General features: G+C 37.8%; 1 protein-coding gene across 1 annotated transcript in view; it reads right to left on the minus strand.

Annotated features, from left to right (window-relative positions):
* The window catches only part of LOC121383875 (centriolin-like), a 154,603-nt gene that overhangs the window by 58,516 nt on the left and 69,590 nt on the right, over positions 1-26,497 (minus strand). The window contains exons 20-27 of the mRNA XM_041513972.1: positions 22,206-22,316; positions 20,120-20,267; positions 15,374-15,487; positions 14,248-14,414; positions 13,473-13,715; positions 11,797-11,965; positions 6,075-7,031; positions 294-415 (exon numbers count right to left, since the gene is read on the minus strand). Coding sequence (XP_041369906.1) covers positions 294-415; positions 6,075-7,031; positions 11,797-11,965; positions 13,473-13,715; positions 14,248-14,414; positions 15,374-15,487; positions 20,120-20,267; positions 22,206-22,316 — 2,031 coding nt within the window. The remainder of the gene's footprint in view (positions 1-293; positions 416-6,074; positions 7,032-11,796; positions 11,966-13,472; positions 13,716-14,247; positions 14,415-15,373; positions 15,488-20,119; positions 20,268-22,205; positions 22,317-26,497) is intronic.

The following is a 26,497-nucleotide window of genomic DNA, read 5'->3' on the forward strand; positions in this document are numbered from 1 at the left end:
TCAACTTTATCAACTTAATACAAGTAATGCTATATCATTTATTTTATGAATGGTATCACGACAATACTCTCTACTCCATCCCTCCCCCCCCCCCTCCCCCACGAGCCCATCCCTGGAGCAGCCCCTAACACTCACCAAGTCATAGTGTTCCGGTACACTGCAGAACAGGTAACTGTCATGACATGTATTATGAATGGTGAATATTTAAACAAAACTCCCTCATTCTCTCCTGCATCCGCAGCTCACCCCCCCCCCCCCCCCCCCCCCCCCCAGGAACATCCCCTAACACTCACCAAGTCATGATGTTCGGGCACGTTACAGAAGAGGTAACTGTCGTCATCCACCACCTGGTGCCCGCCACTGGTCCCGCCATTTTTCAATATCCCTCGTACGGGTGAGTCCATGGCAACCGGTCCTGTGGAAAAAACACACTCAGCTACTTCATAGAGCAGAAAAACAATACATGCTTTCACAGGCACTCTTCTCAAGGCATGGCGGTGCGGCAAGTTTTTACTCAGGGATTACAGTATCCAGCACAAACACAGACACCCTGTATACTCCACAGCACACTGGGGTGTATGAACAGGTCATGTGACACGTCATGCCCGAGCAGAGATAAAAAATCTATACAAGAGGCACCATTTGGGATATATCACTTAAATTTCTACATATAAAATGTATTTTATCATAATGATGAAGTAGCATTACCATTTTATTGATTTTTATTAGAAAAATTTCAATACTTTTACAATATTATTAACCTAAACATTGTAGGCTATATATATTTTGTACAGCTAATGGCCAGAATCAATGTCTTAGACAGGTACATTATTTGTCTTCACCGGTGATATTATTTTTATTAGAGAGGTCCTATTTGGGTGTTTACATAATACTGAATATTTATAACAATAAACATGACAATATTTTACATATATATAAGAGTAACATGTAGTATCATTTCCTTCATGGCAGTATTTTCTTATAATGCAATATATATCCAGGCTTTTCTAGAAATACAGTTGAAATATCATACTCCGTGGATCTTCCCCCCTCAGAGCTATTCCACAATTGATTACATGAACAAGAACACAGGGGCAGGACGCAGTTCTTGTTTCATGTATATCCAGCACACACAAAACAAAATGTTATTTAAACCAATAATCTACCAGGATACAAAGATGGGAGATTCACTAGGAATAAAACAATTATAGTCCTCCCCCTCCCCACCTCCACCCCATGTGGGCCATTCTGTAACAGCCTTCAGAATTAAACATTGCAATTCGGATATATTACCAATAAATAAAAATAACCAAAAAAAACCCACACCATCAGACCATGCATATCCCCCCCCCCCCCCATTTAAAAATAAATAAAAATAAAATGTTGTTCTCACACCCAGCACCCCTTGTACTAACTTGTGTAGGAGGTCCAGACCTGCTTTCTTGAAACAAGCAGGGGATCACTTTCACACATCCTGCTTCCAAACGATGTCCAACAAAAGACTTAATCTACTTTAAACTTGATCCCTTTCACCATAGTTGCCATACCGCGTGTAATTTATAAGCCATTTGAGAGGCTCATACACATCAAATCCTTGACCAGTGTTATTAACGATACTCCACTCAAAACACTCACGGTGTCAGCCTAATTAAAGTGTTATTAGTTTAACAGACTGTTCCCTCTCACTTAAACTTAATTGGAAACTTGATGGACCATAAAAGACTAAAAACAGTCAAGCGTTTATATTTAAGTTAAGATTTTACTGTTTAAAAGTTTTTAATAATAAATATATGTTCAACAAAAATATATTGACTTATTATAATAAAACACTTTGAAATTGACTCTAATATAATTTGCTTGCTTCTGAGTTACGTTGAGGGGTAGAAGTTACTATTCTAGCTACAATTCTAGCTTGTCATCTCTAAGAAACTCACTAAAACAATTCAGTTATTATCGTGAAGGTTAGATTTTGTTATTTTTTCATACAAATATAGTTGATCAATATAGTCTTTAAATGGATTAAGAAAAACTAATATGATCAAACTGATCAAAACACAAGAATGATAATGTTACTGTAAATAATCTCCCCAAAAATGTTTCTATTAGCTTTAATTAATTAAAGTATAATTAGTTTTCTTAACAAAAAGAAAAAACAATAATTCTGTATGTGGAATTAAATGACTGATTTCAATGGCAAATAAAGAAATATACTCTGTCAAAAAAAGAAACGCATAGGCGAAATATTTATGGAATTATCTCTTTAATACAAAGTGACATAATTTCATTATTTATGATCGTATCACAGTAAATTTGACATGAGTATGAGACAATGTTCTTGCTATGGACTGACGGCAGTGGAGGCATTTTCATCACCAAACAGCATCGCACGAGGGTGCTGAAATCAGTACCTTGTGTGGCCACTAGCAGCAGCAATCACTGCGTGACATCTCCTTAGCATAGACTGAACGAGTCTCTGAATCCGGGCATGTGGAATCCTAGCCCATTCTTCCTGCAGTGCATGTGACAGTTGCGGAAGTGTCTGAGGCTCCGGGTCACGCTGGCGTACACGTCTGTCCAGTTCGTCCCATAGATGTTCAATGGGGTTGAGATCTGGCGATCTTGATGGCCATGGCAGCACATTAATGTTCTCATTCTGTAAGAAATCTATTGTTACACGTGCTGTATGCGGCCTGGCATTGTCCTGCTGAAAGAGTTCTCTCTGTCGATCCAAAATTGGAAGCATGTGACAGCAAAGAATTTCATCCCGGTAGTGTACAGCTGTCAGGTTGCCTTGTATGAACACAAGTTCACTTCTGTTGGTATATGAGATGGCTTCCCACATCATGACACTCCCTCCACTGAATCTGTCAACTTGGGCGACGCAGTTGTTGGTAACACGTTCATTGCGGCGTCTGTAAACACGTTGTCTTCCATCACGTCGCTGTAGAAGGAAACGTGACTCGTCACTGAACCATACTCGCCGCCAGTTTCCCAAGTTCCACCCCTGTACATTCAGGCACCAGCAAACACGTAAATGTCAATTTTGATGTCGCAGAATGGGGCCAACATACTGTCTCCTAGCCCGTAAACTAGCTTTTCGAAGTTGGTTCCGAATGGTTTGTGCAGACACCCTTCTCAAACCAGGAATGCGTCCAGCAGTGTTCGTTGCTGTGGCAGTTTGGTGACGCAAGTGCAGAACCCGGATGTAGCGATCTTGTGCTGCAGTTATTATGCGAGGTCTTCCAAGGGGGCCGGTCTTCAGCTGATTGAAACTGTTGGTACCTGTCCCAGAGACGTAAAATGGTGCTCTGATGGATGTTCATGTGGTGTGCGACTGCTGACTGTGATTCACCTAACTGGAGGTGGTCTATTGCAATGTTTCAATTCGGCAGGCTTAGTCTTGGCATCTTGTAACTTGTCTACGTCGAAATGGAAATGAAGTATCATTGTGAGCATTGCAGCTTTAAATATTCATCACTACCCCAATGTTTTCCCCGAGTTTTACGTGCATTTGCCAAAATCTGACCATTTCACGCCGGTTTCCTGCAATTGTCGCACAACATGCCACAACGTGCGTTAAATTTGTTTTAGGGTGCATTTGAGCATGCTGTCCCATCCCAGGAACATTAACAAACATGGTCATTCAGCAACATTGTAAAAACTATATTTTGTAAAATCTAACACTTTTCTTCTTTCCCTATCACCTATGCGTTTCTTTTTTGACAGAGTAATTAATCTAGTTCTTTAAAATAAAAAAAAAAATAAACAATACATGTAATAAATTTATTTTCTTATTTTTCTGACTTGATACTTTATGAAACAAAAGTTGATTGTGTCACCATCATCAGAAAGGTAATACCTACATGTACAGATATATCAAAGAACCCGTCTTTGACTTCATCTTGCTAATAATGTGTATTTAATTCTATCATTTGGCATATCTATATTAATACAATATACAGAGAAACTGATGAGTTTCTTTGAAAAGGAGAAAGAAACTAAATAAACAGATGGCCCGACAGACAGGTAAAGACAAAGACAGGCACAGACCTTACTGAGTATAATTTACCTTTTATGACACACAATAGCCAATGTGTATTTTTATGTTGGGGTGTCATTAAAAATTCATTTATTCATTCATTCATTACTGAGAATACATCAAAAAGCTAATTTCAACTTATTTTCATGCTTATATCCAATTATGGTTCAAGCACGCTGTCCTGGGCACACACCTCAGCTAGCTAGACTGTCCAAGAAGTTTGTTTTGTTTAACGACACCAATACAGCACATTGATTTATTCATCATCAGTTAATGGATGTCAAACACATGGTCATTTTGACAGTCATTGAGAGGAAACCCGCTACATTTTTTTTATTAGTAGCACCATCCCAAAGACAGGATAGCAAATACCATGACCTTTGATATACCAGTCATGGTGCACTGGTTGGAATGAGAAATAACCTAATGGGCTTACCAACGGCTTTACCACTGGGTTACATCCCGCCCCAGGCTCTGTCCTGGACAGCGAGTTTGTTGTTATTTGTTAGTGGTTAGTAGGAGAGAAGAGGGTGTAGTGGCCTTTCACCTACCCATTGAGTCGTTAAAACCTGCTTTGGGTGGGAGCCGGAACTGGGCTGTGAACCCTGTACCTATCAGCCTTAGGTTCGATGGCTTAACCACGACGCGACCGAGGCCATTCAAAAAGCTCTAAGTATAATAATCATAAAGCAAATTGTCAGGACTCAGTACTTTTGTCCCAAGTAACAATGGATGAGTTACCACTGGTGTTAAGTCAGTTAGGGAACTGCAATCAGGAGCTATCTAGCAAACCCTGCACCAGCAATTACCTAACTCTGCCTGTGGGTAAGATCTTAGCTTTAAATCCTTTCACAGTTTCTGATGTAACCACTAAACCATTATGACACTGTGGCACTGTCATTTCATACAGAGCAGGCTGAAATATCCCTAACAGTACATTTTTATTTGTTAACACTTATTTGAAGGTTTTGACAAATTTTTATTTTAGTAATTTATATTTTCTTTACATTTGTATAAACCACCAAAGTTATGACATGTAATGATGTTTGTTTATTATGGAATTATTTGATTAGGTGTGAAGGTAAAAAGCATTCTGATAGTACTGCTAAAGCAATACATGTCCCCTATTGGGCCCAACAAATTTTCATATCTACTAAGTTCAAGGGCCATAACTCTGTGAAAAATGAGGAATTCACCATGAAAGTCATAGTAACAGTACATGATAAAACTATACACCAAATTTCAGATCAGTATCTTGAAGCATTGTGGAAAAAAGTCTGGAAAACAAATTTTCATAGGGCCACAACTCTTGTCAAAAATGGGTAAATTGCTATAAAAGTCAAACTTGATTTGGAGCAGCACATGATAAAGTTGTACACACAATTTCAACTCAGTAACATGAGGCCTGTGAATTTTTTTTCTAAAAACTATATGTGGGACAGATGGACAGAAAGATAGACAGCCTGACGGACAGATGGACGGACGGATGGACAGACATGAAGCCTATAGTGCCCTCCTGTTAGACTGGCAGGGTATTAATAATGTGTATTATAGTGTAAAAACTTGCAACCATAGCTCACACTGTCGCTTCATTAATACTCAGTATCAGTCACTACCAACTTTATGTTCTTCATCAAATAATTTTTATTTGTCAAAAACTGAAATTTCATGACTGGAAATTTATTTCATTCGGGACATAAAATGAATATTAACTGGGAACTTGTTTATTATCCTCTATATCTTACAGACTTTCAATTTTGATGGGTGTAGATGCAACTGCACCTCTGTAACCCCATATATTTAATCCAAGGGGTACAATACATTGTGTCCCTCATTTGAACAAACCATACTTATAATTTGTAATTACTGTTTCATAATTTTGCCATTTTAGTGATTCACTGAATCCAATCAGCAATGATAAAAATGATCCTCTCCAACTTTCCCCTCCTAATGCAATTTTCCCCTCCTAATAATTTAGAGCAGTGCAAAATATAATTCTATTATTACTCTTCATTACTAATAAAACAATACTCACTGATAGGGCTGGGAGGCTGAAGAAACGATCCATCATAGTTGACAATCCTAGATATCTCCGACTCGTGAACTGGAGTCCCTGTTGCTACAGGTGTCATGGCCGACAATCGAGGGCCGGGCGAGGATGAGACAGAGGCTGGCATGGCGATCCTCCCGTTGACGGGGTAGTAGAGTCGTGAGGGGTGACTCCCGGCGACTGGCACGTAAAACCTCGATTCTCCATGCCTGTATGCCACGTTCTGGGCTGGGCCTGCCGGGGTGTAACTTTCATTACCATAGTTGTAGGCGCCAGCGTACGCTGCAGGGTGGGTCTGGGGGGATCCGGGGTAAGATGCATGAGGGGAGGGTGAGAACTCCGGACTCACTGGATACGAACATTCCACCTGTGCAGGACCAGGGTTGAAACTGATGTGAGGGTTAGGTAAACCCGCAGACATCGGAGGAGGTGCAGGCATAGGGGGCGCGGGCATAGATGGTCCGAACGGCACTGATCCAGGTGGGGGAGAAGCAAAGTAAGGACCGGGGTGAGCGTGCATACCCGCAGCAGAGCCCAGATTGTGCTGCGGCATGTAAACAGGAACAGGGGGGGCCTCAGTGAAATAAGGTGCTGGACGACCATCTCTTAACACATGATCCGGGGATGAAACCCCTGGAGAGGGTCCAACAACACCCGAGGTCTGAACACCCATAGAGGGCCCCATAGGACCCAGTCCACTCCCTGTTGTTGCTGGTAACATGCCTGCTGGCAGCACTGGTGGAGGGGGTGGTGGTGGGAGTGGGGGTGGAGCCTGCTGGTTGACAGGTGGTGGAGCTGTCATGTACTGGGGTGGGGGAGGGTTGTATTGCGGAGCAGGGCGGTACACAGGCTCAAAAGCAGATGGCATGGTTATTTGTCTCTGTGGCCGGCTCCTATAGGAGCCACTGGTCATCTGGTGAGCGCTTCTAGGTGCATCATCGGCTGTGGAAAAACATCAACCACTTTTTAAAGAGACTGCCACCGTTTGCTGTTACTGTTACTTGTTTTGCACTAACATAGCCTTTTAAACTGTTAAAATCACATATTATTTATGTTTAGAATATTAATGTCTTCTAAGGTCGACAAGAATCACTTTTCGTTCCCTTGGTTTGGCTTCATACACAATAAATATAAAATATTCAACGGTTCGTTTCAGGTATGATACATTTGTGTATATATGACAAATGGTACTCTTTTTCTCTTTTTTTTAACTTTAAAAACAATATTTTGTCTAAAATTATGAAAAATAAGAAACTAACCAACATGTAAATGGTGTCTGCTCATTAAAGAATTTTGACAACGGTCAAGGTAAGTAGGCAATTTTTAATGTGGCGAAGCATTGTAATAGTTCAGCTAATTGTGAATTTGAATGACGTCAGTATTCCTATGATGTCACTTTGCATCTTCTTACAGTAACAATAAACTGGGTGCATGACTTTTGCAAAAATTCCAATGCAAAATTGCCATTAAAAATATTTTGTTTGAACATTACTAATGTATCTGAATGTGTTCAACAAAAAATGTTTTAATTAATAAAATTTACTATTTACAAACTATATATTTGTGAAATTATAGTAAGATATGTTACATTTATTGTGTACAAAGTTAAAACAAGAGTGCGAGAAGTGACTGCTTTAGACCGTAGTAAATACACAATCTGATTCTGGTTGCTACAATGTTTGTAGTAACACCAGCTACATTTTACCGTACAATACTTTTTACAAATACAAAAAGGACAAATACAGTCAAACTTCGGTAACTCGATCTTGAAGGGGACGTGGAAATAGTTCGAGTTTCAGGGAGTTCGAGTTTTCGAAATTAATATATAAGAGTTCAAATTTGAAACTGCATTGCAGCTGGTTGCAGCATTGCAGCTGATTTATTTCGCTTAATATTGTAAGAAGCGTGCGCTTCGCTGCCTACCTCTGAACTCTAAAAACTATGCATCCCCAGTTGAAAGGCGAATTAATATATCAGTCACCTCACCCCACGCCACCCCATTTCATCCCACCCCACCCCAGCTGTTGGCATCTTCGACACCTGTCGTACATTCATTTTGCATATATTGTAAAAGTAAGTAAATAAAACAAAAAGGATCACCCAGATGCCAAATAACAACATAAGTACATTTGTTTTACACAAAATTATTTACACTTTGCACCTCTACTTTCTTTCTCTAATCTGGCCACCCACCTTCCATTATCACCCTAATCCTCGACAGCCAAGACCACCCGAGACAGCTGCGCTTCGCTTGTTTAACATGATTGACAATACATTTGTCTTTAAAATACTATCGGCAACAACAGTTTGATCAATCCATTCGCGTAGAGTTTTAGAGGTGCATACTCTATTAAATATTTATGGCGGGACCAAAGAATTAGGTCAAGAGATCGAGGTTATTGAGTTTTCGAAGGTCGTTATTACTAGTTTGTATAGCAACTCGGCCGGGACCGTCGCTTCAGATCGAGAGATCAAAGTTTTCGAGAGGTCGAAGGTGGAGTGATCGAAGTTTGACTGTATATTAGGAAGTAAAATGAAGTTTTAGCCATTACAAACCAAATGAACAAGGCCCAGTGGTAACACTGAATACACAGAGTGATATTCATTATGTAATTTTAGCCATTAAAAGTATTCTGTTGTTTGGATACATCTTTAAAAGGGAGGGAACTCAGGACAGTCTCTTTAATGGAAAGCTGAAAACCAAGAAAAAATGCTCTATAAACTAGCCAGCTCCACCGATACTAACTGTTATCTTCATTAAAGAAAAAGAAAATCCATTGAATAAACCATAAGCAGACAGGCATCAAAATATGTCGAGCACAGTTGTTCAGGTTACTAGGAACTCACATGTCGAGAACGATACTTCATTCTCTTTAAAATGTTTTGAACAAAAACACCAGCACCTAAATTTTGATCAACTGTGTTCTGATTTGACATACATTATAAGTATCAGTACACCAAGAACAGTGGTATGAATGAATCAGCTTGTTTATAAAAGAATTTAGAATTAATGGGAATTGTAAACTTCATAAATGTGTCGTTACCTGGTACTGCACTTATTTCGACGCCCGGCAGAAATATAAATGGTATTTGACCAAAAATCTCTAAACATTTGCAGAGTTTTAAAAATGGTTATTGTAAGGGTTTTTTTGTATCAAAGAATATAGATTAACAGTATGCAAGCAATGCTAAAATCAAGTTTTTGTATCAAAGAATATAGATTAACAGTATGCAAGCAATGCTAAAATCAAGTTTTTGTATCAAAGAATATAGACGAACAGTATGCAAGCAATGCTAAAATCAAGTTTTTGTATCAAAGAATATAGAGGAACAGTATGCAAGCAATGCTAAAATCAAGTTTTTTTCCTCTTTGTGTAAAGTTTTGACTACAGTGAAACCCCTCTAGACCAAACACCCTAGATACCAAATAAAAATCTGGTTTTAACAGGTATCCGGTTTAGAGAGGTTCTCTTATGTACCAATATTTAACAAGCGGCTATGAGAAACATCCAGTTTTCAGGGAATTCCGGTTTACAGAGGGTCTGGTTTTAAGAGGTTACTCTGTATATGCTCCGACAAAAACAAGCATGTTAATATGTCATTTCAAAACAATCTATACTGACACACAATGAAAACACAAAACACATATTTTTCAATAATTTGTTGTGATTAATGAAAAATATATTTATTGGACTTAAAATAACAATTTATGAGAGGAAGCCATTGATTGGTACTTTTATCTAGGTTTTAATCCTGGTTTTGTTCTCGTTACACATACAATAGCAGAAACACACAAAATGGTGTGAAATGCATTCACTACATGCTCAATCATGCTGCATGCATTGCACGTGAAATGCCAGTATGTTGTAAAAGTCACGTAACGGTGTCATATTCCTCGTCACATTAAGAATGCCACGACTCAGAGAAGAACAAAGGGAGCGAGTGTTGGGCATGGTTCAAGGGGGGACTTCGCAAAGCCAAGTTGCTAGGACCTTCAGAGTCCATCCATCAACTATTGGATGACTTGTTGAACGTCATCAACAGACCGGGAGTGTCCATGATCGACCTCGACCTGGTCAACGTCCCGTTACGACCCCACGCCAAGATTGGCAGATTCAACGACACCACCTCCATGACCGGTTCAGAACTGCGACGATGACAGCAAGCAACACGATGGAACGTCATGTACTCATATGCAGACTCCCATACAACGGTAACATCATGACACCGCGACATCGTGTTGCGTGACTACAGTTTGCTCTCCAGAATGGCAATCATCCACCAGCCTTTTATCGGAGCATTGTTTTCTCAGATGAGTCCCGTTTCTCTGTCTCCTTTGCCGATGGAAGAGCACGTGTGTACAGGAAACTCCATGAAAGGTACGCTGACGGATGTGTGAGGGAATGTGATCGGTTTGGCGGCGGTTGTTTGATGGTATGGGGGGCAATCAACTGTGATTTCAGAAGTGATCTCATCATTGTCCACGATGCCCTTACAGCCCAGCGTTATGTTGACGTTATTCTAAGACCAGTTCTCCAGCCACTTTTGCGCCGTCACCGAAGACCAGGAGGTCCCCTTCTGTTTCAACAAGACAATGCCCATCCACATACTGCAAGAATTACCCAGGCATTCCTGCAACAAGCCGATATCACAGTTATGAACTGGCCAGCCGTTTCACCGGATTTGAACCCAATTGAACACATGTGGGATGAGTTAGGACACCGTGTACGTCACCGCCAGCCACAATCACGTAACATCGCTGAGCTTGCACAGGCGTTGCAGGAGGAGTGGAGGAACATTTTTGTGACTTATTTGAGATGTTTGTGCCAATCCTTTCCCTGTCGTCTTCACGCATGCTCACGGGCCAATGGTGGACACACCAGATACTGACCTTGATATGGGGGGGTTGAACTTTTCGATTACAAATGCAACTCGATTACTGATGATAACTGGCCATGTTTCCATGTGAATGTATCTCATGAATACCAGTCATTAATGTCATATTACATTATCCATCAATTCATTAATAGTTTGTCGTTATTTGCAATGCAAAGTTGTTTTTGCGTTTTCATTGTGTCAGTATAGTATTCTGGGTTAGAGGGAGAAAAAGTCCCATTGCTGTGATATTTTTAATTACCTATATACATGATACCTATATCTATAAAAATTATGGTGTAGTCAAATGCTGTTAGATCTGGTATGGATGTTGAAAGGACCAAACTAAACAGCTCGAGAACAGTAGATCAAGATAAACCTAGTCATTTAATATCAAAACTCATACCATGGGACAATTTCTCAACCTTGAGATATCCTAGGCTAATGACGTAACAGAGGTCAAGATGATTATGTTTGACTGTATATACGAATTGTTTGTCATGTCTTGTGAATTTATCTATGTATAACGGTTACAAATTGTATAAACTTGTGACTGATAAAGTTACAAATATTTGTAACACATTTTCTTATAGAAAATTTAACTTTCTTATTATTGAAATAACAATATCGTACAAAATGATATGAGATGGTTTATTTCTGTGTCTCAGGGATGTGCCTATTCCAGGCCAAATTGTCGGATCCTGTTAAAAAAAGACCATTCCAAACATTAATTAAATCTGTCAGAAAGAAAACACAAGTTAAACCATTTTTGGAACTTTATACTAAACAAATATTCATGTTCGCGGGTCTGTCATGGTTATAAAGAACAAACCTTGCTGTTCTGACAGGGGCCGACTTGTGGAGGGGGGTGGACCCATGTGCCCCGTGTCTCCAGACCTCCCCATATTCGACCGGCCTCCAGGGGGGACCTTCGACTCCCTCCGCTCCGTCCCAGTGTGTTCTATCATGTGGATTCTTCCCTGGGGGTGATAACTCGTCCTCTGAAAACAAACAGTCAAATTCAGACATTTTGTTTTAAAGTCAAACTTGTCCATGGTATGTACTGTCCTGTCTATGCATTTGTGAAAAGTACAAAGCAAAATTCCTCAAGTTCCATCTTCTCCCTAACTAGATTCTGACCATGTATTTATTGGCCAGTGTTTCTGCGAGAAAGAAATTTCTGGGTATGGCACTATGAAATTTAATATTTACAATATGTGCTGAATGCAATAGGGGGCCTTCCCAGGCAAGAAAATGGGTTAGGTTTAGTGTTAGGATTAAAAAAATCATACAGTAATAATAAGAATCATTAATTTGGTCAAACGGTTAACTTAAAAAAATATAATCTGCCAAAACATTTGGGTATGGCACCATACCCATTTTACCCTCTGGCAGAAAGCCTGTCTATGACATGCAATGAAATAAACTGGCAGAAAGCCTGTCAATGACATGCAATGAAATAAACTGGCAGAAAGCCTGTCAATGACATGCAATGAAATAAACTGGCAGAAAGCCTGTCTATGACATGCAATGAAATAAACTGACAGAAAGCCTGTCAATGACATGCAATGAAATAAACTGGCAGAAAGCCTGTCAATGACATGCAATGAAATAAACTGGCAGAAAGCCTGTCAATGACATGCAATGAAATAAACTGGCAGAAAGCCTGTCTATGACATGCAATGAAATAAACTGGCAGAAAGCCTGTCAATGACATGCAATGAAATAAACTGGCAGAAAGCCTGTCAATGACATGCAATGAAATAAACTTCTTACAGAACACTGAATGAACAAATGTTTAACGACACCCCAGCACGAAAAATGTATCGGCTATGACAGAACACAAAACAATATGGATCTCATTTATGTCTTTAGTGAAATAAATTCAACAAGGATATAAACTTATGTTCTTTAACCTAAGTGAGTTACAAAAAAGAATGGAATATAGTTGTTCAATTACATATGAATACTTTTTTAAAGATGGCTATTTGCTGTCTAACACACAATTATTTTGCCAATTGGTCAATACAAAGAAAGCAAACCATCTGTGGCAACATATGCTACTCCTACCGAAAAAGAAGGAATGATTCTTTATATGCATTTTCCCATAAGCAGGCCAGTTCCTACCATGACCGTTGATATGCCAGTCATGGGACCCCGGTTGTCACGGTAATCAATCCTACAACCCATCACACCTCAGGTGAGAATTCTACCACTGATAAACATCCCTCCCCAAGAAAAAACCGTAACAGGGGGAACAACTCTGTCAGAACAAAGGAAAACAGGATCAGTGTATAAGCCAAGCTTTTCTGTGTTAGAAACATCAAAAATACAGTTAACGTTTTGTGATACAAATGACATAGAAAGAAAAAAAATGAGTGAAAATAATTAACCAACAAAATGATTACGGTTGCTAATTAATAATACATCTTCAATCACATGCTAATGATTAAGGAAAAGCCTTCTAAAATAAGAGGAAAATGTATTAAAACCATGAGTAAATCTTACAATATTTCCGCTGACTATTGGTGTTGACACTGCGGCAGATGCTGGCACATGGTGTTGTGGTGGTGGTTCTGTCTGGGGCCGAGGGGCGGGCGTGTTGTCACGAGGAGCGTGGACAAGCTGTTGTGAGTGGGCTAGGTGTTGATGGTGGGCCAGATGTTGTTGCGAGTGGGCTGCCTGGGATGAGGGGTGGCGAGACTCGGTATTCACGGCACTTGGCTGGCTCGACATTGTTGGCTGAGACAACTGAAAGACAACAAGGTGGTCAGAATAACTCTTTTAAGTCTTACACGTCCAATGAAAAAAACACAGGCTGGGATTTTGGGTTATTATTATATGTGTGTGAGATCAATTTGAAAACATTGGACTGGGTGCTAAATACATACTCACTCACTCACACTCACTCACACTCACTCACTCACTCACTCACTCACTCACTCACTCACTCACACTCACTCACTCACTCACTCACTCACTCACTCACTCACTCACTCACTCACTCACTCACAGGCTGGGATTTTGGGTTATTATTATATGTGTGTGAGATCAATTTGAAAACATTGGACTGGGTGCTAAATACATACTCACTCACTCACTCTCACTCACTCACTCACTCACTCACTCACTCACTCACTCACTCACTCACTCACTCACTCACTCACTCACTCACTCACTCACTCACTCACACTCTCACACTCTCACACTCTCACTCTCTCTCTCTCTCTCTAAGCTCCAGTGGTATGTTTATTAATAAACTTGTATACAGTAAAACACTAACCCCTTTAGGTGGTGAGAATGGTGGTGGCCTGGGCGTAGCCTGTGTTCCTGTAGAGCCTGTACCGTGCGGCATCGTCTGGACATATGCTGACTGCATCGCCAGCGTCTCCTTCAGACTGTTCACCTCCTGTCGCAGGCGCCACAGCTCGTCGTCAAAGTTAGGACCAACTAAACGATAAAACAATAACTACAGGGCTTCTAGAATTTTTATAAAATCCACTAGCCATGGGATCGATGATTTAAAACATTTACTAGCCACAATTAAAAATTCACTAGCCCTACTTTACTTTCAGTTAATACAATTTTACTAAATACTAGTAATAATCGGATATGTCACCTAAAGAGGGAGATAGAGCTTAAAAAAAGTAACATTGAGTGGGGTCAGGATATTCATATTTACATATTTACATATATTCATATTTACAAAATAGACTTAACTGCAACATTTGACTCCTTTTTTTTCCACTAGCCGTCGGGCATGGAAATAGTAGTTATTTACTAGCCCAACATTGAATATCACTAGCCATGGGAGTGGGGCTACCATAATGTAGACGCCCTGATAACTATATAATAGAGTCTCAGGTACAGAGTAATTCCTTCAAACAGTTCACCCTCTGTCACAGTCGCCACAGTTTGTTGTCAAAATTAGGATTATCTAGTGGCAAGGTAAACCAACAGTAATAAATCTGACTAACCTCCATCGGGGCCCTGCTGGGCAAGGTAATCCACCAATAATAAACATGACTAACCTCCATCAGGGCCCTGCTGGGCAAGGTAATCCACCAATAATAAACATGACTAATCTCCATCGGGGCCCTGCTGGGCGAGGTAATCCACCAATAATAAACATGACTAACCTCCATCGGGACCCTGCTGGGCGAGGTAATCCACCAATAATAAACATGACTAACCTCCATCGGGGCCCTGCTGGGCAAGGGAATCCACCAATAATAAACATGACTAACCTCCATCGGGACCCTGCTGGACGAGGTAATCCACCAATAATAAACATGACTAACCTCCATCAGGGCCCTGCTGGGCGAGGTAATCCACCAATAATAAACATGACTAACCTCCATCGGGGCCCTGCTGGGCAAGGTAATCCACCAATAATAAATATGACTAACCTCCATCGGGGCCCTGCTGGGCGAGGTAATCCAACATCTGGTTGAGCCCCTCGATCTCGCTCCTCTGAGTCTCTAGGATCTCGTAGAGCCGGGCCACCTCCTCCTCCTGGGCAGCTGTTAACATTACAATCAAACACCATTAGTTTATCAACAACACAATCAAACACCATTAGTTTATCAACAACACAATCAAACACCATTAGTTTATCAACAACACAATCAAACACCATTAGTTTATCAACAACACAATCAAACACCATTAGTTTATCAACAACACAATCAAACACCATTAGTTTATCAACAACACAATCAAACACCATTAGTTTATCATCACAATCAAACACCATTAGTTTATCAACAACACAATCAAACACCATTAGTTTATCAACAACACAATCAAACACCATTAGTTTATCAACAACACAATCAAACACCATTAGTTTATCAACAACACAATCAAACACCATTAGTTTATCAACAACACAATCAAACACCATTAGTTTATCAACAACACAATCAAACACCATTAGTTTATCAACAACACAATCAAACACCATTAGTTTATCAACAACACAATCAAACACCATTAGTTTATCAACAACACAATCAAACACCATTAGTTTATCAACAACACAATCAAACACCATTAGTTTATCAACAACACAATCAAACACCATTAGTTTATCAACAACACAATCAAACACCATTAGTTTATCAACAACACAATCAAACACCATTAGTTTATCAACAACACAATCAAACACCATTAGTTTATCAAACAATTAGTTTATCACAACAATCAAACACCATTAGTTTATCAACAACACAATCAAACACCATTAGTTTATCAACAACACAATCAAACACCATTAGTTTATCAACAACACAATCAAACACCATTAGTTTATCAACAAATCAAACACCATTAGTTTATCAACAACACAATCAAACACCATTAGTTTATCAACAACACAATCAAACACCATTAGTTTATCAACAACACAATCAAACACCATTAGTTTATCAACAACACAATCAAACACCATTAGTTTATCAACAACACAATCAAACACCATTAGTTTATCAACAACACACAAACACCATTAGTTTATCAACAACACAATCAAACACCATTAGTTTATCAACAACACAATCAAACACCATTAGTTTATCAACAACACAATCAAACACCATTAGTTTATCAACAACACAATCAAACACCATTAGTTTATCAACAACACAATCAAACACCATTAGTTTATCAACAACACAATCAAACACCATTAGTTTATCAACAACACAATCAAACACCATTAGTTTATCAACAACACACCAATCAAACACAAACACCATTAGTTTATCAACAACACAATCAAACACCATTAGTTTATCAACAACACAATCAAACACCATTAGTTTATCAACAACACAATCAAACACCATTAGTTTATCAACAACACAATCAAACACCATTAGTTTATCAACAACACAATCAAACACCATCAACACACAATCAAACACCATTAGTTTATCAACAACACAATCAAACACCATTAGTTTATCAACAACACAATCAAACACCATTAGTTTATCAACAACACAATCAATCAAACACCATTAGTTTATCAACAACACAATCAAACACCATTAGTTTATCAACAACACAATCAAACACCATTAGTTTATCAACAACACAATCAAACACCATTAGTTTATCAACAACACAATCAAACACCATTAGTTTATCAACAACACAATCAAACACCATTAGTTTATCAACACAACACAATCAAACACCATTAGTTTATCAACAACACAATCAAACACCATTAGTTTATCAACAACACAATCAAACACCATTAGTTTATCAACAACACAATCAAACACCATTAGTTTATCAACAACACAATCAAACACCATTAGTTTATCAACAACACAATCAAACACCATTAGTTTATCAACAACATAATCAAATACCATTAGTTTATCAACAACACAATCAAACAGTATTCATTTATCAACAACACAATCAAACACTGGTCATTCATCAACAACACAATCAAACACTGGTCATTCATCAACAACACAATCAAACACTGGTCATTCATCAACAACACAATCAAATAGTATTCATTCATCAACAACACAAACAAACACTATTACTTCATCAACAACACAATCAAACACTATTACTTCATCAACAACAACACAATCAAACACTATTACTTCATCAACAACACAATCAAACACTATTACTTCATCAACAACACAATCAAACACTATTACTTTATCAACAATATATGGAAAATCACAAATTAGAAATCTTAGAATTGAGAGAATTACAAATAAGTGACATTGGCGACAACATTTTCGCAACATTGTCATATCAGAAACAGAAAAAAATAAAAGAATAAGCTTAAGGTAGTACTAAACCAAATAACTTCCGGCTGGGTCAAAGTTCGAGTGCACCCAACTTTTGATAGAGAAGTGAACACCACAAGTCCTGTGATTGGTTTTAAATGTGAGTGTGATGGTTGTAAAAAATAATAGTTTCATCTGGGTAAAAAAAATATGCAATTTTATTTCATCTAGTACCAATGTGTCAAGTAGTCTTGTGCTTGAAACATGTATGGGGTACCTGTAAAAAAAAGTACTCAAATTTTGTGCGGAACTAGGGTAGTCATAGACGCTACCCGTTATCTCAGAAACGAGCAGCTTGACCCCCAATTTTTTCTGATTCACTTTAAGTGTCAGGGGTGGTAGTATTTATATCCATGGCGTTTATGTCGATTGATGCGCTGCAGGTAGGAGTTTTAACCACATATGTTACTATTGTCGTCTATGGGATTTGATTTGGTAGTATACACCCGTAAGCTGTAGGATTGGCTGAAATAATATTTTGGACCAGTGTTGATGTTATGCAGCTTACAGACAACTAAAGAGAAACTTGATATCCTTTTGTTTTAATCAATAGCATGTAACCATTGTTGTAAGTTGAGTTAATCACAGACAAATCAATCATTAAAATGTTTTTCAGAACAGTCTGGGTTTTTTAAGCATAACACCATGAAATGTTAACTAAATTCGCTAAAATTTTATGCTCACTAACATTTTCTGATTTACAGTAATAAAACAGGGTTTTTTTAAATTATTAATTCATCAACAATATAAAGAAACTATTTATTCAACTATTATTAAGGAACTATTGAAAATACATCACTAAGCAGGCCATTTCTAAAATGTGATATATCCATTTTAGAATTTTTTTTATTATTTTTTTTCTGCAACACAATGTAGTGTCTATCACACAAAGTACAATTTTAAGATAATGACATACATCAAGTTTTGGAAATCAATTCTATATTATTATATGGTGGCAGTGGGGATAGGATTTTTTTACATACAATAAATGTTTCATACTATTGGTGAGATACTATCTGAACTGCAGTGTGTGAGGATATTGTTTTTATGTAACTGTACAGTTTATGTTAATCACTTACACGCTATCTGGTTGGACAGAAGCATTCATTTACACGCTATCTGTTTGGACAGACATTTACTTACATACCATCTGATTGGACAGACATTCACTTACACACTATCTGGTTGGACAGACATTTATTTACATACTATCTGATTGGACAGACATTCATTTACACACTATCTGGTTGGACAGACATTCATTTACACACTATCTGGTTGGACAGAAGTAGTCACTCACAGACTATCTGACTGGACAGACATTCACTTACACACTATCTGGTTGAACAGAAGTAGTCACTTACACACTAGCTGATTGGACAGACATTTACTTTCACACTATCTGGTTGGACAGACATTCATTTACACACTATCTGGTTGGACAGACATTTACTTACACACTATCTGATTGGACAGACATTCATTTACACACTATCTGGTTGGACAGACATTTACTTACATACTATCTGGTTGGACAGACATTCACTTACACACTATCTGGTTGGACAGACATTTACTTACATACTATCTGGTTGGACAGACATTTACTTACATACTATCTGATTGGACAGACATTCATTTACACACTATCTGGTTGGACAGACATTCATTTACATACTATCTGATTGGACATTCATTCATTTACACACTATCTGGTTGGACAGACATTCATTTACACACTATCTGGTTGGACAGACATTTACTTACACACTATCTGGTTGGACAGACATTTACTTACATATTATCTGGTTGGACAGACATTCACTTACACACTATCTGGTTGGACAGACATTCATTTACACACTAGCTGATTGCACAGACATTCACTTACACACTATCTGGTTGGACAGAAGTAGTCACTTACACACTATCTGATTGGACAGACATTTACTTACACACTATCTGGTTGGACAGACATTCATTTACACACTATCTGGTTGGAAAGACATTCACTTACACACTAGCTGATTGGACAGACATTCACTTACATACTATCTGGTTGGACAGACATTTACTTACTATCTGATTGGACAGACATTCACCTACACACTATCTGGTTGGACAGACATTTACTTACACACTATCTGATTGGACAGACATTTACTTACATACTATCTGGTTGGACAGACATTTACTTACATACTATCTGATTGGACAGACATTCACTTATACACTATCTGGTTGGACAGACATTCACTTACACACTATCTGGTTAGACAGACAGTCACTTATAGACTATCTGATTGGACAGAAGTAGTCACTTACACACTATCTGATTGGACAGATCTGAGTGCTGCTGTTCGTCCTGGATGTGGTTCTCGCGGACCTGCAGTGCGTTGTGAAGATGGTCGACCACGCCCTGAGCCTGGTCCAGGTCTTCAGCGATCACCTGAATTCTCACTTCCTGCTTCTCCTGGTCAAATGGTCAAATTAAATATTAGCAGTAGGCTTTTATTAGAAATATAAAAATGTAAACTAGAGAAAGTCTATTTATACTATGCCATAAGTACTAGTTAATTTCATAATAAAAACCAAATCATAGAGGAAAGAAAACAAATACAGGGGTTCCCCAAATGTATAAGGCGCAGAGCTGCCAACCCCTAGCCACAAGTGAGAGTAGCATTCATGACAAGCTGAGCGTAGCAAATGATATTTGAGTGTAGCATGGCCAAATGTCATAAACAACTGCAAAAGAAAACACCAAATAACTACGTCATAGTAACCGCAAAAGACTGGGTCATGCTATTTTTAGCATAGATAACGCTTGTCGTCGGTTAAGATATACGGACATACCCGAAATGTAACAAATGTTGTCAAATAAGTCTGGCGATTTGAACAGGATTATGAATGACCAGAATTTTGTTTTTAAAACAGCATCAAAATGCAATAAACCCAAAATTAATTGTTGTGCGATGATGTGATCAATACTTAATTAGAATGCTTATATTCTTATTTCAAGTTAAAATTAAAATTACTCTATTCCTAACTGGCATACGTTCACATGCAGTTTTCTTTATCTCGCCTTTATGTAAAATTCTTTAATCTCATTGGTTGTTTGCCGTTGGACAAATCCCTTATACCTGTGGGCGGAGCTAAATTCTCTTATACCCTGTCTATAATTTCCAACAGTTTCCAGCCACCCCAGTTAATGCTAAAGCAATAATTTTAGGTTTGTTTTTATTAATATCTGTTTCAGACAATTTCGTATTACAAACATTTGAAGTTAAAAACTCGTTTATCGATGGAACTATTTTCGTCACTGGCAAGTGGTTTCGTTCGCATCCGCGTGGTACGGTTCCGTTAATAAATTGTTAACAATTATTGTCTGGCGTTATTTTGATTATTTGGCTATATGGTTTAAGATGTCGGCTTTGGCTCGGGGTAAAAGAACACACAGAGGGTACATAAAAAGCCATATACCCCTTGTGATGCTTCTACAACTTATAATATTCACGGCATGCAAGCGTAACATAACTAAATAACAGTTCTTTGAAGGTTTTATAGTACGCGACACTGGGGTCGGCCTACAGTAAAACTACATGTCTGTTATTGAATACATCTTACTATAACTGTTTTACAATGGTGCTTAATCCACAAATTATACTTTTATATGTTGGAATAATAAGAAAAAAAAGTCACAGAAATGAGGAATTCAGTTTTTAGTTACTATATTCCAAGATTACGTCCAATTTTTAGTATAATTGCCAGAAATCGCCCGCTTTTCGACTACTCTGTAGACCTATAATTTGTGATAAAGATGAAATGTAGGCCTATACGCTTGCCAAATAAAACATAATTTGTTAGTAGAAACTTTGGCCAAATACACTAATCATCCAGTTATTATTATCTGTGAAAAAAAGTTATTACTGGTTTTCATTAGCGTATCATACTGGACTTTTTTCAACTGAGCGTAGCAAGTTGGGCATGAGCGTAGCAAATGTCGACTAAGCGTAGCAAACTACGACCAAAGCATAGCAGTTGGCAGCTCTGAAGGCTTAGCCGTCTGAGGGCAACTGTAATTCATTGTATTTTGGACAAGTGTTCTACAACTGAGTTACACCCTATTATAGTGTGCATCAGCTCTTAAAATCCACAAAATGTTGCTGGTCTTGAAATGTTATTATGAAGAACAGGACTAGTTTACAGATAGCACCAAAATTCAGAATTGTGGGAAAATCCTGAAATGTTCATTTGTACAATTTACATCTTGATGCTACAACTGAAGATGTTTAACAGAAGAGTGCTATAGCCCTTGTAATTTAGAATATTGCCGTATCAAAAACAGCTGCCTTGCTTTTATTACTATAACCCAACTGACAGCCGGCGTGAACTGCAGCACCGCACTACATACCCGCATCAGCTCGGCCTCCTGTCTCTGCTTCTCAAGCTGTTCCTCAAACACACGTTCCTTCTGCTCCAGCTCAGACGTGTACCGCTCAGCCTCAGTCTGAACAGCCTGTAGCTGTAGGGGAAAAAAAGAAAGGAATGTTTGACTCACGATACACCCCAGAACACTAGAAACAATTACTCATTCAGGCTTGAAACTTAGCTTAAAAATCATGATCTTAGCGCCAAGATCGCTGTGTAAACCAGGACCTAGCAAGGAATGTTTGACTCACGATACACCCCAGAACACTAGAAACAATTACTCATTCAGGCTTGAAACTTAGCTTAAAAATCATGATCTTAGCACCAAGATCGCTGTGTAAACCAGGGCCTAGCAAGGAATGTTTGACTCACGATACACCCCAGAACACTAGAAACAATTACTCATTCAGGCTTGAAACTTAGCTTAAAAATCATGATCTTAGAGCTAAGATCGCTGTGTAAATCAGAGCCTAGCAAGTAAGTTAAAATAAGTTGTGACTGGTCCTTGTTGAATCATATGGGCATCATATGGTATGAGGTGCGGGACGTAGCCCTGTGGTAAAGCGCTCGCTTGATGCACAGTTGGTTTAGGATCGATCTCTGTCGGTGGCTCCACTGGGCTATTTCTCGTTCCAGCCAGTGCTCCACAACTGGTGTAACGAAGGCCATGGTATATACTATCCTGTCTGTGGGATGGTGCATATAAAAGATCCCTTACTGCTAATCGAAAAGAGTAGCCGATGAAGTGGTGACAGCGGGTTTTCTCTCTATATATCTGTGTGGTCCTGACGCCATATAACTATAAATAAAATGTGTTGAGTGCATCCTTAAATAAAACATTTCCTTCTTCCTTCATGTGGTATGAACATGACCTAATATGTGTATACATATTCAAAACGGTAAGCAGATCACAGGGTGTGGTGCACAGATCTGTTTATTGCATCACATTTTGTCATGCTAGAAACATAACAGTTTGTTTTGTTTACCAACACCACTAGAGCACATTGATTTATTAATCTTCGTCTATTGGATGTCAAACATTTGGTAATTTTGACAAATAGTCTTAGAGAGGAAACCTACTACATTTTTCATTAGTAGCAAGGGATCTTTTATATGCACCATCCCAGAGACAGGATAGCAAATACCACGGCCCTTTATATACCAGTCGTGGTGTACTGGCTGGAATGAGAAATAGCAAATGGGCCCACCGACGGGGATTGATCCGAAACCGACCACACATCAAGCGAGTGCTTTACAACTGGGTTACGTCCCATCCCCAGAGGGACCAACATTTTACTACAACTGCACAATGGACTACATTTATAAAATTCAATAACACCCTTACTTCTTTTTCCTTTTTTTTTCTCTTTTTTTATTATTATAATTATCTCAGAAAGTATATGGTAATGTCAGAGATGAGGCCCTGATTCATTACCTTACAAGTGTTATTAACCCTTATCCTGCCGCATTCTTTTTGTGAAATTTAAAGAATTTTCACCTGTTCTACATTTCTAGTAATGTTATTAAAATTCATGGGCATTTTAACATGAAATTACACCCATATATACCATAATGATCCACCTACGTAATGATAGCATTTTGTAGATGGTTATTTTATTTATGTTACCATGGCAACAGCTGCAAATTTCAATATACAATTTTTTTCATTAATAATTAAGAAAACATGAATAAAACACTACAATATTTCTTTTAATTTAAGTGTATGCTGTGATTTATTAAGCATAGTGATTGATTTAAAGAAAAAATTAAGCAGACTGCCATTTTTTTCCGAATAATAGGGTGCAATGCACATACTGTCATCAACGCTTTTTTGTAAATTATGAACATAATGTCCAACATTAACTATTATACATTTTTAGTAATATTATTAAAATCAGTTGACATTTCAGCATGAAATTACACACATATATACTAAGAATATCCATCTACGTAACGCTAACATTTTATAGTCAGTTATATTATTTATGTTACCATGGCAACAGCTGCAAATTTCAATATACCATATTTTCATTAATAATTATGAAAACTTTAATTAAAAACTAATATTTTTCTTTTAATTTAAGTGTATGCTGTGATTTATTAACCATACTGCTTGATGTAAAGAAAAAATTAAGTTGACAACCGCGTTTGTTCTGAAAAATAGGGTCAGATGCGCATTCGGCTATCAACACATTTTTGTAAATTATGAACATAATTTCCAACATTAACTATTATACATTTCTGGTAATATTATTAAAATCAGTTGACATTTCAGCATGAAATTACACATATATATACTAAGAATATCCACCTACGTAACGCTAACATTTTATAGTCAGTTATATTATTTATGTTACCATGGCAACACCTGCAAATTTCAATATGCCATATTTTCATTAATAATTATGAAAACTTTAATTAAAAACTTTTTTAATTTTTTTTATTTAAGTCTATGCTGTGATTTATTAACCATACTGCTTGATGTAAAGAAAAAATTAAGTCGACAACCGCGTTTTTTCTGAAAAACTGGCTCAGATGCACATTCGGCTATCAACGCATTTTTTATAAATTATGAACATAATTTTCAACATTAACTATTATACATTTCTGGTAATATTATTTAAATCAGTTGACATTTCAGCATGAAATTATACACATATATACTAAGAATATCTACCTACATAACACTAACATTTTATAGTCAGTTATATTATTTATGTTACCAAGGCAACAGCTGCAACTTTCATTATACCATTTTATTAATAATTATAAACACTTTAATTTAAAATTAATATTTTGCTTTTAATTCAAGTCTATGGTGTGATCTATTAACCATACTACTCGATTTAGAAAAAGAATTAAGTAGACAGCCAATTTTGTTTTTGAATAATAGTGTCAAAGCAAATACTACCATCAATGCATTTTTGTAACTTGTGGAAATTGTGTCCAACATTACATAGACACTAAAAATATGTATACTATCTCTATTACTTTATATAACTTTGTCAAATGACACAAGATTTTTAAAAAGGTATATGCCCTTTCACTTCCTGTCACTTTCAAATGAACATTATTAATTCTGTTACCATGGTAACCAATGCAAAAAGAGGAACCATTTCCCATATGAAATGTTTTAAATGAATTTATTTGAATACAAATCACTGTATAATGATGTAATAATAAGCTCCCAGCTGTTTACAAGAGAAGTGTGAAAATTGTTAATTACGTTACCAAGGTAACCAAAGAAAAAAGTGTTTTATTTAACGACGCACTCAACACATTTTATTTACGGTTATATGGCGTTATATGGAGTCAGACATATGGTTCAGGACCACACAGATTTTGAGAGGAAACCCGCTGTCGCCACTACATGGGCTACTCTTCCACTGAAGAAATCACTGGTAGTTGGTCCCGCGAAGTATTGTATATCTGGGTCAAGCGTCGATAATATAGGTCAACTAAACTTCGATGTTTTTGCGATTTTTCTTTGATATTTTTATCAACAATATAGGATCGTTTTATGATTTGTGATTATTACATCCTGAATACAACATTTTATTTGAATTAAATAATTTGTTTAACGATTTTTGAGACAAAAAAAATGTTTCGGGTCGTGGCCTACACAACAGTATCCGCCCTGCTAAAGTACGTGGAGTGCATCCTTAAATAAAACATTTCCTTCTTCCTTCATGTGGTATGAACATGACCTAATATGTGTATACATATTCAAAACGGTAAGCAGATCACAGGGTGTGGTGCACAGATCTGTTTATTGCATCACATTTTGTCATGCTAGAAACATAACAGTTTGTTTTGTTTACCAACACCACTAGAGCACATTGATTTATTAATCTTCGTCTATTGGATGTCAAACATTTGGTAATTTTGACAAATAGTCTTAGAGAGGAAACCTACTACATTTTTCATTAGTAGCAAGGGATCTTTTATATGCACCATCCCAGAGACAGGATAGCAAATACCACGGCCCTTTATATACCAGTCGTGGTGTACTGGCTGGAATGAGAAATAGCAAATGGGCCCACCGACGGGGATTGATCCGAAACCGACCACACATCAAGCGAGTGCTTTACAACTGGGTTACGTCCCATCCACAATTGTTTTGGGGTGTTGCATAACACGAAAAAAGGACCGTGTCGATGTTCTAAAAACCGGTCGATAACTGTTGCAAGGAAAAACAAATTTGACCTCGCGGCGAGGGTGTGTATACCCCCGACGCATCCACACCAATTGGTACCGTACAGGCATGATGTACTA

This window comes from Gigantopelta aegis, chromosome 10, assembly GCF_016097555.1.
Source record: "Gigantopelta aegis isolate Gae_Host chromosome 10, Gae_host_genome, whole genome shotgun sequence".
Taxonomy (NCBI): Eukaryota; Metazoa; Mollusca; class Gastropoda; order Neomphalida; family Peltospiridae; genus Gigantopelta; species Gigantopelta aegis.